This window comes from Prinia subflava, chromosome 1, assembly GCF_021018805.1.
Source record: "Prinia subflava isolate CZ2003 ecotype Zambia chromosome 1, Cam_Psub_1.2, whole genome shotgun sequence".
Lineage (NCBI taxonomy): Eukaryota > Metazoa > Chordata > Aves > Passeriformes > Cisticolidae > Prinia > Prinia subflava.
In genome coordinates this window covers 21,464,719-21,481,446 of record NC_086247.1, presented here as the reverse complement: position 1 = coordinate 21,481,446, position 16,728 = coordinate 21,464,719, and the positions used below count along the sequence as shown (strand labels likewise).

Sequence of the window (16,728 nt, the reverse complement as noted above, 5' to 3'; positions counted from 1 at the left end):
CATTTGGGGATCATTGTCTACTTGAACAGCTCTCCAAAAAAAGTATAGCCTTCTGTTATTGAAGTTGTAGGATGTACATGTTGAAAATTTTCCCAGGATTTCTGTCTGTCTCTTAGAAAACTATGAATATAAGTGAATAAGGAATATACTAACAGTGTCTCAAACAATTCAGTTCAGGTTGTGAAATAACAGATTTGAAGGAACTTAGGTGATTTGTATTTCTTCTATGTAGTCACAGATAGGTACTTCTTTTCCTAGTAGAAAGTAAATTTAAAACTACTTAAAACTAATACCTTGATAAATACTGAAATGTTTATCATCAGAATCATCAGAAATTGGAATTAAAAATGAGCGATCTTCAAGATCAGTGGAGATTTATTTAGAATAATACATTTTGTAAATTCTGTAAATGTGCTTTTTTCTCCAATTCCATGTAGGATTGTGAATCTCTTCCAGATAAGCAAAGGATTAAAACTGGCATGTCAAAATTAGAAATTCTCTTAATGTAATTGTCAGAAGAATAAGATACTTGATTAGTGAAATTTAATTATCTGTACAAGGTTATTATGAATAGCCTAACAAGAATCAGTTTAAGTGCTGATCCTACAAAACTTCTAGTTGTTTTTGCTTGTTGACTTCTAAAGAGCAATAAAGATTCTTCAAGACAAATATTACCTCTGCTAGCCCAATATCTTTGTGTTATTTCTTGAGTTTGCATTCCTTCATATTAGAGTTTCTGTCATTGCGGTCTAGTAAACAATTGTGTTGATGGTAACCTTACAGGAAAAGAGAAGCCAGCTTGCTCTGACAAGGACTGCTGTGAATTTTCCAAACATTTAATAAACCTTAATCTTTTATATTCTGGGGAAACACAAAACTTGCATGGGAATATTGCAGAACTGAGCTACAAAAGCAGTTCAGCACTTCTTTAAGTAGGATATTCTTAAACACAACTTATCTGGAATGAAAGTTTGTACATCTGTTAGCAAGACTCAAACCTGTTGTCAAATTCCCATTTTTCCTGCCTTTTTAGATGCTGTCCAAAGCCTCTAAAGCATCCTGCTTTTTTTTGCTTTCCAAAATATTTTTGCCATCTCCTCGTGGTGACACCTTGCCTGTGAAAGTGTTCTTACAAACCAGTTTAAATGGCTTAATAATGTGTTCAGTCTTGAGTTGTTAATGCAAGTTTTCATGGATCCAAAATGTTACTTTTCAGAATTCATGTGTTTTGCATCATGCTATCAGCCATTCATCCACCCAGCTCTGAGCTAGGGCATAGCAACATAATCTTAGTTTAGGGTTTGTTTTCTAGAGGAGAAAGTGGGATTTTTTTTTAGAGCTCCAGGAAAATGCCTTTCTTCCTAATCCAAAATCACAAATTAAATTTTCCTATTTATTCTTCTCATATAAATTTCACCCTCCCCAGCACATCTTGCTTTTTCTGGAAAAGTTTCATATTAAAATGTATTCAGTTATGCCGTTGAATGATGAGATACAAATTTCATTTTCCTGTATAACTGAAACACTTAAAGTATCAGAGCAGTTATTTTCTGAATAATTGAAATCTGACTTTTTTCCTGAATAGTACCCTGATTGGAGTTAAAGATCTCAACCAGAAGGCACTGATAGCAATTATTTCATTTATGACAATAAAATAGTGATTTCACTTACATTCCATGTGTTTTTAACCCTCTCCTCTAGATTGTGTTCTTAACTGGCTTTGGCTGTGTTTATGTGGATATCACCCATCACTGTGGAACATTAGTCATAACCTTGGCCCCAGAAGGAAGAGCAGGACCCATTGGTATCAACCTCAACAGGTACATAAAGCACATAAAAGATGGTTAAAAACATTAAGATGATTAAAAGCATTAGAGCTCAGTCAGCTTTCTAAGTGTTAACTGACTGAGAAGCTTTGGTAAAACTGTTTGTTTTGTTCAATGCTACTGCATACTCTGTAGCATAAGTTTAGACCATATGGCTTCATATATCACAGTCAAAAAGGACAATCTAACATAAAAAGTCATGTCACTTTAGGGTAAACATTAGATGACTCATACAAAAAGAGGACCTGAGGTGTTCATTTAAAAAAAGAGACATTTTCCATAATAATTAATTTCACGTGTGTTCATCAATTTAAAATGTATTTAGCCGGGTTCTGCCCTCTGTAATCTTACAAACTCCCAAAGACTTAATATACAAGAGCTGTAGAAATAGCCTTACTGTTTGTAATTAATCGTGCTTGATTATAACACCCTTCTTTAGAAGATTTCCCCACTTCCATAATACACCAGTATCTGGTCATCAGCTTCATTCAAGTGCAATTATAATACTACTTATTTCTAAGCTGCAGAATAGTTGTCCCCCAGCAATCCTGTTACAGTTAGAGTGGAATTTGGTGTACTGTTTTCATTTGCATTGTAACTAAGTATTAATCCCCAAGCAACTGGTAATCAGCAGTACCTAGTAGTCCATTTGCTGGTTAAACTTGGCAATGGGAAGTTTAGGTTGCAGGGGGGAGGCCCTCAATGCCATCAGTATAAAAATACTGCAGTGGCTTCATTGGACATCACATTGCATGTGATGTGAAATGATTATCTGTAGTAGTCACCTTTAGTGAAACATCTGGGGCTGTACATGAATCATCAGAAAATTGTGTTTGTGGTGTGTTTTAGTATCTGTCTCTGTAGCAAATGCAGTAGGGAATTACTATGTAGATAGAGATGTTCCTGCCCAAACTATCCTGTTGACTGCTAAAAAAGACAGACAACCCTGGTGTAGATGTATACTGTCTCATTTCTCAGAAGACCTCCTGGGTGGAACTCTCTGTGGTGATTAAGGTTGCCAAATCCCAGTAATGTTAGCAGGACTTGCACGATGAGTTTCCCACGTATTATAGAGAATGTCTCTCTTGAGAGCTCTTCGAGCAAGCAAGATGCCAGGTGAACTCAGAAGACAGGAAGTAATAAAACTTCTTTTCCCTCCTGTCTAGAAGTCAAGAGCAGACCCTGTCACTGAAAATGTTCATCAGTCAGTTAAGTCTTGCTGCATTTGATGATATCACAAACCACAAAGTGTCGTCGGAGCTCCTGCGTCTCACAGCAGACAACGTTTTCCTGCACATGGCCCCAGCCACCAGCTCCCTGTCCCAGGAGTTCCAGCAGGACTCTGTGGAAGGCCTCCCACAGTTTCACAGTCTCCAAGTGTATTGTGAAGACTTGCAACTGGACAATCAGTTGTACAGCAAATCCAATTTCCATTTTGCAGTCCTGCTGTGCCAAGAAGAGAAAAACGAAACGGCGCAGTGGTCAAGAATGAACAATCTCATTGTTTGTAACAAAGATTTGGAAAGCTATAAGGAAAACTGCTTTATAAAACTCTGTATTGCTTTTTCTGAAGAAGAGAATTTCATGTTTCACGTGAATGACCTCAGCTTTGAGCTCAAACCAGCTAGGCTGTATGTGGAAGATACCTTTGTTTACTACATTAAGACTTTGTTTGATACATATCTTCCAGAAAACAAAGCTGCTTGTAAATCCATGAGTGCTTCAGATACTGCCCTGCTAGTGCCTGAACAAGTGAGAGAGCATGCAAGAGCTTTAGTCAAGCCGGTGAAGCTAAGAAAATTAAAAATACAACCCGTTAATCTCCTTGTCAGTATTCATGCTTCCTTGAAACTGTATATAGCCTCAGACCACACCCCTCTCTCCTTCTCTGTGTTTGAGCGAGGACCCATCTTCACCACGGCCAGGCAACTTGTCCACGCCTTGGCCATGCATTACGCTGCTGGAGCACTTTTCAGAGCAGGTCAGTACTTCTCCTTAACAAGCAACCTTTTCTCTGGGGATCAGCATGCTCTGACTGTCACTCAAGATGAGTACCCTGGATGTTAGTTGTACCATTTTTGTTCTCCTTAGACACTGTTTGATACTTTCAGACACCTTTCAGGTCCTGTCATACAGCAGAAGGGAAGTAAAACAGCTGAGCAGACACCAGTGAAGATTTGCAACGTTATGCTAAACGTTAGCCTGCCACCTGAAGGCTTTAGCCACCTGAAACCCTGAACACAGCATAAAAATGTGTTCTAGCTGGCTTAGGTTTTGTCATTTTATGTTATAGCACTGGTCAGAATCAACCCACATTCCTTACATAAACTCTCCAAAACAAATCAAATTATTCGGCATGTTGCTCCGCATTCAGAAGTAAATTATAGACCTGAATGTTGTTTTGTTGTTAAAGCTCCTTTTGGCTGCAGTTTATGATTAGGAATCTGTCTTTCTTCATACAGCCTTCGATCTGAACTGGCACACAGATGTTTGTTGTCCTTTGATCCAAGAAGCATGAAGTTTGCTGTCAGTAACTTTTTCCTATATAGGATCAATAGCAAACAATTAGTCTTTTTAAGTTATCAGGTACATTTTGTTTTCCATAAATGCTAATGTAGAAATAAGGAAATCTGGTCTCTGGTGTGTCATGGTGCAGCACAGAATTTGTGCCTGAGACAAAAGGAAGCTCCTCCATGATCACACACAAATAACATACTCCACACTGAAACATGGGATTTATTTTCCTGCAATACCAATAGTCAGATTTTTTGAGATCCAAATGCATCCATTTGGACTGGAAGCATAGCTGCAACCTGACTTCTGTGCACACTTTCCAAAACTGTACACGTGTATTTCTTCTATTTATAGTTGCTGACTTTATCTTTCATTGTGTGCATACCTGACTTGCACTGCTGATTGGGACAACTGTATGCACAGTTGTGCACCAGAACAGTGTACCAGTTCATTCTTCTCTTGCAATATTAGTCTTGCAAAATTTGCAGGTTTCTCTGTTTGTTATTTGTTTGGATTTGTTTTGTAGTTAAATCTTGTAGTACAGAAGGGCAGATCTGGTTGCTTGGTAATTAAGAGTGAAACTGTAGCCAAATATGGTCCACAGTGTAAATGCTTCTCCCCCATCACTTGCTCTGGGATCAGTGATTTATCTGAAATCAAGCAGATTTAAGAATTGAGGTTTGCTTTGGTGGAACTTCAGGAAAATACATATGCATACATACTTAACTCCCACTAAAAGCATTAGAACTAAAATGTATTGTTTCAAAGGTGTCACCATGATTAAAGTGGTGAATTGTACTGATTAATGTTTGCTTTAGCAAAGAAAATGGTTTGTGTTGAAGACTTTGTGACACTTTGGTCAGAAAACCTGACTGTGTGAACAAAGTAAAAAAGGAAGGAAAAAATCAAGCAAAAAACTTTATGTGATCTACAAACCCTGAGTATTTTTCTCACCGTTAGCACAATGGGTCTCATGGAAGAGGACCTCATGCTCCTGCACTTTAACTACATTAATCTGGAATAGGGGTTGTTTGACCCCTTTGTGCTCACCACTATCTCATGGGTAAATCATTGGAGGCATCTGCACAGAGAGCTTTCCCACACAGCCATCCATACCTTCTGCTCAGGGATAGACACTCCTTTGCCCTTAGCTGTGTGCAGGAGCACTGCTGGCCTGTGGAGGGGGCAGGACTGGCCCCAGAGCTTGCTGAAGGGGGTGCATCAGGCTGCCCAGTGCATTGCAAAGGACTGGTCAGAATCCATTAAAGCCATGAATGGGGCTGGAGAGCTCTGTTCAAGTATGCTGATTAGCGTTGCTTATCTCAAATCAGCTAAATTGTACTGCAAATAGTACAATTATACTATTATACTATTTTACAAATGTACAAATTTGCAATGGAATTCTCCTATTCTTTTCTGATTAAGTTGTCCCCTAGGTAAAAGTTAATAAAATTCTATTCAAAAATATCACTGGTACCACATCTGACCCTATAGTTGCCTGTGAAGAAAATCAGCTCTCTGCTAATACAGTCATATTTATTTCATGTCAGTGGATATAATTATACACAAAAGTGGGAAATGGTAAGCTGACATGATACTGTATTTTTGCAAAATAAAATGCCACACAGAGATGGTGAATCAAGGGGTTATTCCTGGTTCCTCATTCCCCTATTCCTGACTTGCTTCCACACCTTCCTCCTTGGATTGTGTGGTCCAAGCTAGCAGTGAGGAGCTGCTGGGTTTGCTCTGAGCATTGGCCAAGGAGGGTCACCCCTGCTGCAGGTTGCACATTATTCCCATGCGCTCTCCAAGGGTGAGCACAATCCATCCAGAGCTTCCCAAACCTGACAGCAGGGACAGATTACAACAAACAATCCCTGGTATACCAGGCAACCCCTCAGTTTTGTGTTTAACTGTTTTCATTCCTGGTTTTTATCTGTTTTTCATTCCTGAAATGCTGGCTGGCCCAGCAGGCCAGTGGAGTTGGAGTCCCCCATGTCCCAGGCTGGTGATGCCTGCTGGGGGTGTTGCAGGGCACCAAGGCACTAAGCTGCAGTGTCCTGTAGACACTTTCCATCACACCACCACGTAGGACAAGGAATGTCAAGAATATTTAGGGGGAAAAAAGGCTCTAAAGAATTATTGCAATAATATTGATCCAAAAAAGCAGAAAGAACATCATGTATACACACCTGCCCCACCCCTCCAGCTTTTCAGCACTTCACACAGTGGCAAAGATAATTTATTAAAAATCCTGCAGCAAGGGAATTGCAGGCCCAGCCTGGAGCTCTGGCTTCCCCTGGTCCTGGCAGGAAAGGACTGCCAGGGGATGCTCCCTTCCAGGACAGCAGGGCCACAGTGTGTGTTGCTGCTCTGTTCACTGCGTTGCCAGTAGCACTTGGGTCTTGTTTTTGTAGTCCATCCCACCCTCTCTCTTAGGTCCACTCTGGTTCCTGCATTTTTATATTACAAGTACTGTAGTTCTCAACTAGCCAGAACTGAAATGTGGGACAGATTCAACAGGAAAAATAGATTTTCCAGGAGCTTAGAATGATAGTACGAGATTAATTCATTTCATATGAGTAACATTTTCTCTTCTGTTTGGTTTCATGATTCAGCCTTCCACAGGAATGACTGGGAGGGGTTAAAAGAAAACAAGAAAAGCATCTGGACAGCAGGAGTTTTCAGTGATGAGATGGGAATGAGGAGGGCAGAGCACAGATCAAGGGCCCTCATGGGAAAGCAGGAGGCCAGTCTGTCCATCCTTCAGTCTCCTGGCCCTGTCACACCTTGTGCCACTCCACAGTGCCAGCTGAAATCCCTGGTACCAGGGCTCAAAGACCAAACAGTTCCTGTTTCACATTTATTGCCATTTCTGAATTGCTCTCTCTGGGCTGCCAAAAAAAGAGTTATGCAGCACTGTTTCCCTAATAAATCTGCTGCCTACCAGCCTGAGAAAGACAAGACCTGCAAATAGCTTTCCAGCAACAGATTGCTGCGTGCTCAGCCATCCAGAAAGCTGCTGGCAACCCTGCGTTTATATAGGAAACCAGATCTGCAGATCCTTCTCCTGGGATATGCATAAGGAATACTCCCCTATGAGTAACCTAATCAGCATGTAGATGTCATTGCTGTTTACACAACTGTACTGAGCAGAAGACATTTGTCTGGCTTTCACTGCACTCTGAAAGAAAATGATCAGCTTAGAAGGGTTGGGGTGGATTTAAAATAACTTCTTAAGCACTTGTCAAAAATCTGCATCCCTTTTCCTAACACTCCATCAAGCAATTGACCTGCACACTCCCGTAAAGCAGTACATTGTATGAGTGTAAACTCCCTGTCACAATTCTATCACATGAGGATGTGAACTCAGGGCGCTGCCTTGCAGTGTCGAGCCCAGCCGTGTGAGCTTGCAGTCCCATTCCTCCGTAGCTGCGAGGCTCTCGCATCCGCCTCCCTCGCACACTTCTAGCAGAAATACGGGAAGCTCCTGGAAGGAAGTAATTCTAAAGCTATTTGTGAGTTTGCCAAAAGGATTTCTTTGATTTACGAAGTATGAAAGATTGCCATTTCTGAATTCATAGTGGATGAGTTATTTCCTGTGTTTTGCTCAAAGGAAGTTCATAATGCAATGAATTCTAGTGTGAAAAAGATAATTAAGGAATAACCTTTTCACAACTGCTGCTTCTGCAGTTTTTGCAGCTGTAACATGTGTCTGGTTTCTCCACACAGGCTGGGTTGTTGGATCATTGGAAATTCTTGGAAGCCCGGCTAGTCTGGTGAGAAGCATAGGGAATGGCATAGCTGATTTCTTTAGGCTCCCCTATGAAGGGCTGACCAGAGGCCCAGGAGCATTTGTCAGTGGAGTCTCCAGAGGAACAACATCATTTGTAAAACACATTTCCAAAGGTAGAGCTTTTGCTTTATTACTCCAACTACTGCTTTGTTGTCACGCATTGTTAAAGTTTTAAGCGATGAAATCTGTCTGTCCTTCAGTCTTCAGGCCCTGCCATGTCTTGCACTGCTCTGACAGTGCCAGGTGACATTCCTGGTACCAGGGCTCAAAAACGAAACAGTGCCTGTTAAACTAAGCTAAGAGGGTAACAAGCTCACATGCAATGTCTCATGTATTAAACAGATCACCACTTAACTGCAGTGCATGAGAATGTTTCAGAAACTTCAGAATTTTAAACCTCCCAGTGGGAAATAGATATTCACTCAGCAAGTATTTCATGTGATAACTGCAGAAGTATTAAAGGTGTTCTGCACTTCTGTTAGCCATCAGAAATTCTACACTCGGTCACCTCATTGTATTTATTATTAAAAAAAAAAAGAAGAAGAAGTAGATACAGTTGTCGTAACTGTGTGAGTACGTGGATGGGGTTTGGCAGTGGGGCTGGCCTGCCCCGGGAGCAGGAGGAGGTTTTCTTTCCAAGCCTGTACAAACAGTGCCATCGCGTGGCTCCAGCCGCCGCACAGGCACCGTGGCTGCTGCTCCAAGCCTCCCCTCCAGCCTCCCGCAGGACGCGGCCTCGCGGCTCCCTCTGTAAATATTTGTTTACCTTTCCATCACCCCCCTCTCCACGTAGATTAGCCTTACACAAGTCAGGGAACTGGAGAAGGATGTTCAGATGAGCTTCTGTTCCCACTGACCAGGCAAACCTGGGGCAGGCTCATGTAGAAGGCGTGACGCGGACCGTGGCAGCGGCGTGGGGATGCTTGACAAACAGTAAAGCGTGTTACACATGGGGGACTGTTCACTTCACTTGCTGTTCTGCTCATAAGCTCGGTAGTGCAGTGAGGCATACAATGTCTCCGTGGTTTAAATTAAAGCATTTTGATCCGGACTCAAATGTATATCTCCGTGCATTTAGGTACACTGACGTCAATTACCAATCTGGCAACAAGTCTTGCTCGGAATATGGATAGGCTGTCACTGGATGAGGAGCATTACAACAGACAAGAAGAATGGAGAAGGCAGCTTCCAGAGAGCCTGGGAGAAGGACTGAGACAGGGGCTCTCTCGTTTAGGCATTAGCCTTCTAGGTAATGTACTATTAAATATCAACTTAAGTGATAATACTGTTTTCTAATCTGCTCACTAGCCTTTTCTAACTGTGAGTTATAATTTCAAATTCGGGAGGGGGTTGCTGTCTTCTTGTGAAAAAGCCTCACAGTATGTATATTAGATACTGTTTATCAAGATTTAGTGACTTTTGTGTATGATTTTTGCTGATAAAATAATTGCAGATATAGAATGGGTTTGCACTTTCTTTATGCAATAATATTTTCACTCGTACATGATGTAGATCTGAGTAGGAAAAAAAAGAATAATTCTGCATCGGGCAGCGTGACTTGTAACTAATTCAACATGAAGACGTCATCATGCTGATGTTTGCTTTCCAGCAAATTATAGGAATGCCTTCTGAACCTGCTTGTTTTTGCAGCACTGTAGATATCAGAGATTCTTGGGTTTGTTTGAAAACCACTTCAACTTAGTGCAGATGTTCAGTAAGCTTTGATGAGGGATTCTGCTTTTACAAAGAGACCCAGATCATCCTGATTCAGTGTAATTTTATTCATCAAGCAGCCAGGTGGTTTGGAAGTAATTATTACTCTCTCCATTTCAAAATAGTACCTAAAAATTTGAAAACTAATCCACAGTGGAAGAAGCCTCTACGAGAAGTTTTGCAGTCAGGGGCTGGATTTTCTAGGTTACTTCGACTTGTCACACAGCAAAGGAATGCAGAACTGTATTGTTTGGCAGAGTTCCTCAGTATGAATTAAACAGTATGAATCTCTTAGAGATCAAAGTGACCAAAAGCAGTCCAGTGCAAAAGGTTAGAAGAGCTGAAGCTTGAAAGGATTTGTCCTGTTTCCTAATCTTCAGTAGTGTACACAACTCCTAAATTTGCAACCACAACCCTGAAAGCCCCAAAGAGGAAGTGGTAAAAATGTTACAAGTTTGGGTTAAGTTGCTGGGAATTATTTTAAGCAATAACATTAGATGATGTGAAGCATTGTCATTTGATAATGCCTGTAAAATGGCAAGCAAGTGTCCTGGGAGAAATGTGCATAAAGGAGAAATTCCATATATTAGTAGCCACTGTCCCAATAGTAAGCTGTTACTGGTGTTGCAAATCAAAGGCAGTTTGGAGGAGGTTTTATTTTTCTCTCTTGTTTTATTGGGCTAAGGGCAGTCAGATTGAGTTGCTGGATGAAAGATTATACTTCTAGAAGCACTGTGTCAGCCTGGTGTGTATGTGCTGGTGAAATGGTTTGGTGATTTTGGCTCAGTTATTAATAAACATCGAGGTAACATGGTGTCTATATCCCCTTCACTGACACACCAGAGCCCTTCCCAGCTAAAAACATCAGCTGTACAGCCTGAAGTAGAGGAAAACTTTGTCACTTTGGCTGTGACAAGGCAAAGTTTCTGCTGTTCTGGTAAGCTGGGAACTCCTCACACACATGCACAAATGCACCATTCCTGCACCTCCTGCACACAAGGATTCCGTGGTTCGCGGCAGTACACCCGACTTAAAAGCAAAACAAAAACATAGAACTAGAATTCCAGTGTCCCTGATTTCTTAAGAAATCAGACTTCATGTTAGAAACTTAGAGCTTTATATTGGCATTTAAACAGTGCTCCTCCACAAGCTAGGGTCTTGTTTTTATTCCCGCTGTTATTATTTAGAGATTGCTCCCTGCTAAATACATCTTTTCTTAGCAGTAGAGTCAGTGAAGCAAGCAGATAAATAGCTACAGTTACTGTATAGCTGGATGTGACAAGTGTGGAACTCTCACTAAGGGAGAAATCATAAATTCCACTTACTTTGTATCAGTTTTTTAATTAAACCTGATTTTTAAGAAGGCATGTTTCCTCTGTAACCCAGGCATCAGCATTCATATAAATTCTATCAAGACCTAAATTATTAATAGACCTATGTTTCAATTTTTACAAACACGTCAGAAAGCTGCTGCTGTCCTGACTATTTAGTTTAAAGAGTATTGTGGCTTCCCAAAAAAAAAGTCGTAGTTGAAAGAGTGGCATCACAGTGTTGCATTTTTTCCCCAGCGCATTCAGAATAAACATGACCATGCTTACTCTAAAAACACTTCAGGTTCTTCATGCCTAACAAAGTGAAGTGAAGCTGCATTTATTTTCCTTCACAAGGATGAAGTTTGATGAGCACAGAAATGCAGAGAGCATGACTATTTGAAGCCATAATTTCTATGACTTTCTATCTGTAAAATGGAAAAGTGAAGGTGATTTCTACGATGGTCACTGTACTCTCATGTTCATAAAAGCCATCTGACCCATGCAGGCAGCTAACACAATGTAGATTTTGTGCCCAGGTGAAGTCCTGTAAGAGCCCTCAGTTCACTGATACGTTGTGATACCTACCCAGAAAGCAGAGTTGCCTTTTTGATTTTTCTGAAAATCTGGCTCACGGTGGCCCTGATTCAGCAGAGCACTTAAGCATGTGCTTAAGAGCTTTGCTGAATCGGGGCCAAAATCATGTACTCTCGTCTCCTCCTCAGAGCAAGTTGTTCCCTGTGGTACATTCTTAAGTGCTTTGTCCTGTCTCATTTTAAATGACTCAAGCACTGTCAGGGTGTTGTTTGATTTGATTGTTATCTTTGGCCAGCTGTTGTCTTCTTTTCTAATTTGGGGGACATTTCTGGGTCGTTTTAGTAACACTTGCGCATGAAAAGAAGCAACAGTTTATGATAGGTGTGTTTTTTTCTTTATGTTTAGGCAAAAATGAAATTATTTGTAAAATATTTAGATGATTGACTCCTCACCGAGGAACTATCTTTTGCATTTTGCATGACAGAGTCAAACTTAAAATAACTTAAAACATGTAAAAGAGATTATTGAAACTATAGGCTGTATTATCAACTGCTGATCCTAGTGAAAAATGCTATACTGAAGTGGCTGCCTTCAGAAAGCTGAGCATATCTGAAGAACCAAAAAGCTGACAACTATTCAGAAAGCTATTTTTTACAGAGGCAGCAGTGCTCAACATTTCAGTTACCCCTTCCTGCTTTTGGGGAAGTGAATTGAGTCAGATTGCCTGACAGTGTAACTGTCCTGGTAAAGAAGGCAAAGCCTGGGCTTGAGAAGCTCAGATTTTTGTTATTACAGGTGGTGGTGGCAGTTCTTGCTGTACACTATCACTGAATCAGGGCCACTCTATGTTTGCCGATCTATAACACGAGATACCACAAGCCAGAGCTAATCCTGAAATTGTGTGCTACTCCACACACTAATTGTGCAACTACATTAATGCATGGCAACAGGTGCTCTTTTCTTTGAGCTGTATTTTTATGTAATGTTTGCTGTGATGAGATTATGCTTCAGCCCTGGTTTTGGTGTGAAAACCAGGCAGTGTGTGAAACTTGTGGCAGTCCTGAAGACAGAGAAAAGGAAGCAAAATGGCTTCAGCTTGGCCAGCTTCCAGCCTCATGGCGAAGCATGGCCAGTTTCTCTTAGTGGGGGATTTTTTCCAATTATGTCTTGCTCTGAAAGAGTTTGTCACAAGCAGTCCAAGCTTTGCCAAGGTCTGTGAGCTGTGCTGTGCTCACCAAACTTTGTCAGTCTGCGCACGAACCAGTTGCTGTCCGTAATCAAATTCTTCTTGAAGTAATCCAGTGATGTACTCTGAACTATCTGAATTTTGTAGCTATCAAAGTAACTTTTTTATTGTTACTGAGCAACATGTATTAACCAGAGTGCACCCCATCTGATGTTTAGCAGATGTTATGTTGTTGCTGGAACCTCTTTGGTCCAGTAATGGAAGAATATGTTTTTGTTTTGTTGCTTTGGTGTTTAATTTTATTGAGGTTTTCCTTATACATGCATAATCTGTGTGTACATATGTGGACATGCATATAAAATCAAATGCCTAGGGTAAGAAAAGAAAAAAGAAAAATGAAGAATGGTTTCATGTAATAAAGAAGTACTAGTTAAGGGACATTACAGGGAAAGGACAGGGACAGCAGTAGGTCACCGTGTGAGAGAGAATGAGGGTAGGAAGGGAGGAACCTCTACATGTGGTCCCATGCTCTGCTTTCCTGATACCCTACTGAAACCTAACAGAGAAAGACTTCTGTGGTGACTCCGTGCGTCATGGTGCCCCTGCCAAGAGCTCTGTTAGAATGGAAAAAGCCACAGAGGCACAGGGAAGATGTGCTTTGCACAGTCTCTGGAGTGAGGAGTGCCCTGACCTCCCGTGTGTGTCACCACGCTCTCACTGTTGCTGGGTTTTGAGGTTGCTCAGGCTTTGCCCTGTCTTTTTCCTCTGCTCACACGTGCTGCACACGGGAAAGGAGCTGCACAGATGTGGATTCCCCATGCAAGGGGGGTAGGACCAGCCCCTCCTCAATGAAAGAAGTAAAGTTATAGTTTATTTTGTGATTTGTGGGCATGGCCACAGCACAGAAATGAGTTATGGCAATGAGTTGCAATTCAAGATAACGAATTACAGAGGAAGAGAAGATCATTGGTTATATTTTTTGCAGGCAGAACAACAAGACTTGCAAAAGGATTTGAGGTACAAAAGGGCAATGTCTTCACAAACAAGTTCAGAGCATGCCTAAAATGCCAGAGTAACAGAAAGTGTGGGATTACTAGAAATGGCTAATTAAGCTATAGATGGTTTGGTGCATTATATACATATTCTTATATAACACAGTCACAGCAGTTTCCATTCTGTTCCTTGTCCTTGGAGCCTAATTCCAGCTGAGCAGTGCCTGAAGCATACCACAGGTCCTTTGGAATAGGCTCTTATTTATTATTACCTTATAACTTTGCTCAAGTGTATTTGCAGTAAATAATTTACTAGTGCTAGGACTTAGGTGGATTACATTTTATAAGGCAATAACTTCTGTTCTGAAAGTGCAGTTGTTGTGGATGACCTCAATAGATAGGGTGAAGGGGGTCACAGGATAGTATAATATTGTAACTTAGCAGAACACCAAGTATTGTTTGATGCCTTCAAATGCATCCCAATTGCACGAAAGAAAAGACTGGACAAACAATCCCAATTGTGTAATGTGGTGTTGGGATATTACTTTAGTCAAGCAGCAGGAGCAGCTGGTAAGTACTAATGAATTGAAAATTGTATCATTTCAATGGCATGGCATTAAGAAAAAAGCTTCGTGGCCTTTATGTTACAAAAGGTGAATGGTCAGCTGCACACTCAGCTTCAGTGAGTGACCTCAATTAAAACCAAGCATCACTTCAAAGATAGACCAGCATTTTCTGTGGAAATACTATACATTTGTCAAAAGGCTAGTCCCATGGAATTTGGAGGAATTTTTTCTAAGAGGAGAGGAAGGCATTTATGGGGCATGCAAGTTTCTTAAATTTCTATACAGTATCCCAGGGACAAGGATCTAGGGAAATGTGTGCTGCTTCTCATTCTCGTCTTTTCTCTGGACAGCGACTGTGCACAAATGCGTATTAGTTCTTGTTGTTCAAAGTCAGCATTTTCTTCATTTACCCAGTGACAGTAACACTGAAAACCAGTTGGCAGCTCACTGCCTAGTGCACGTCACGCTGGTAAACACACGGCGCCAAATACCTCGGTTGCCATTGTCCAAGTCTGCGGAGTCATGCCTGGATTTCCTTCCACATACAAAGCAGACCTTTCAAAGGTGTCTAGGCTGCGGTGAAAATGCCTAGTAACCAGGGTGACACTCAGTCCTACTGCTTAAATAATCGTTTTATCTCCATATTTGCAGCTGCAGGTGCAATGAGACCTGACCAAGAAGCATGCAGGCCTGCTTTTCACTGAGCAAAGCACCTCGAGTCAGGCAGGCCGGTGTCGCTTTGTCCAATCCTTGTACCCTTAGCAATCTCCAAATAGCTTATCTATCAAAATTACAACAACTAGAGACATGTCTGTGGTTAAGTGGCTAGCATAAACTCAAGATCAAAGAAATGTACCACCCCACATACCTGTTTACATTTAGGAAGATTTAAGTTGAAGTTCTCTGTTGATACTAAAAGCTGGGAAGGTCACTATGTCACTTGTAAAAGTTTGACCCGTGCACATTAAAGTAAAATATGATGGTTTTCAGAAAAAAAGTAACATAAAGTCTCAAAGACTAATTCTGCTAATCTTAGTAATATATCAAAAGTTGCATTAGCTTATGAACATTTCTGGCAGTGGAAGAGGATATAAAAATGATGTATTGAATACAAGCAGTTTTTATTCTCATGAAGTCAATCTCGCACTTAAGTGAAAATCTCATTTCCATAGCAGCTCATGTTGTCTGAAACTGGAGGATTTTATTCCTAACCCAACATTTTCAGAATTGTGACACAAAATGAGCCAAATTAAATTAACTCAGCAAAAGCATTTAGCATAAGTAGTTGGAAGAGGAAAACATACTGTAAGGTTAGGTGATCTAAATGCTTAAGAAAAAAAAAAGGGTTAAGATCTAACTTCACTGAAGCTAAGACAGTGTTTAGCTAATTGGTCACATGCTAAATAGCTGTATAGGAATGGGGTACGGTCTCTAATCCAAACAACATTCAGGTCCAGTAGTAAGATTTCCTCTTATTCCGGAATATTTATCTTCACTACTTACTGGAGACTCTTGTTTTTTCAGGTGCAATTGCTGGGATTGTGGACCAGCCAATGCAGAATTTTCAGCGAGTGTCTGAGGCCCAAGCCTCTGCTGGGCATAAAGCCAGGGGGGTCATCTCGGGTGTGGGGAAGGGAATCATGGGCGTCTTCACAAAGCCCATTGGAGGGGCAGCCGAGCTCGTCTCCCAGACAGGTTACGGTGAGTTTCACATTTCCAACGCCTCCATTTAAATTTTAAAATTTATTCAGATACAACCTGCTGTGTCTTACTTGTCCAGCTCAGTATTGTGTGATTTAGAGAAAGGTTTAGAAATGCCACCCTAAATACTGACAAATGCTCTGCTGCTTTTCTGAAACGCCATCGTGTTGTGCCTCTCTCTTGTGTTACTGATCAGCCATGTACAGCCACAGAAACACAGAATGCAGAAAGCATGAAGTAATTCTTGGAATACAGTAGAATTAGTTACAGAAACATATGTGCTTGCAAAATAGTTTTTGACATAAAAGGATTAGAGCAACACTATGTCCAATTAGAGCGTTATTTTGAGATCGCTTTGTTATGGCAGGGAAGGAGTTGGGCTGTCTCTGCACAAAGAGTGAGTTAGGTTCCCGGGAGAAAGAAGTGAGTCATGTAGCAGGAGCATCCCCTTTAAACTGGAGCGTCACGAGAAGCCAGTCGTGTTTCCAGTTACTTGGGCAACCTTAGAGCAACCAGAGGTGGGGTTTCCAGCTAGACTTAGCACCTAATGGCACTGGTACTAAATCCTTTCAAATTGATGGGAACAA

General features: G+C 41.0%; 1 protein-coding gene across 6 annotated transcripts in view; it reads left to right on the top strand.

The window, feature by feature from the left end:
* VPS13B (vacuolar protein sorting 13 homolog B) overlaps window positions 1–16,728 on the top strand; it is a 422,459-nt gene that overhangs the window by 395,456 nt on the left and 10,275 nt on the right. For all 6 annotated transcript variants that reach the window (XM_063390273.1, XM_063390281.1, XM_063390302.1 and 3 more), the window contains exons 55-59: window positions 1,702–1,820; window positions 2,993–3,807; window positions 8,073–8,249; window positions 9,215–9,385; window positions 15,965–16,141. In XM_063390273.1, coding sequence (XP_063246343.1) covers window positions 1,702–1,820; window positions 2,993–3,807; window positions 8,073–8,249; window positions 9,215–9,385; window positions 15,965–16,141 — 1,459 coding nt within the window. The remainder of the gene's footprint in view (window positions 1–1,701; window positions 1,821–2,992; window positions 3,808–8,072; window positions 8,250–9,214; window positions 9,386–15,964; window positions 16,142–16,728) is intronic.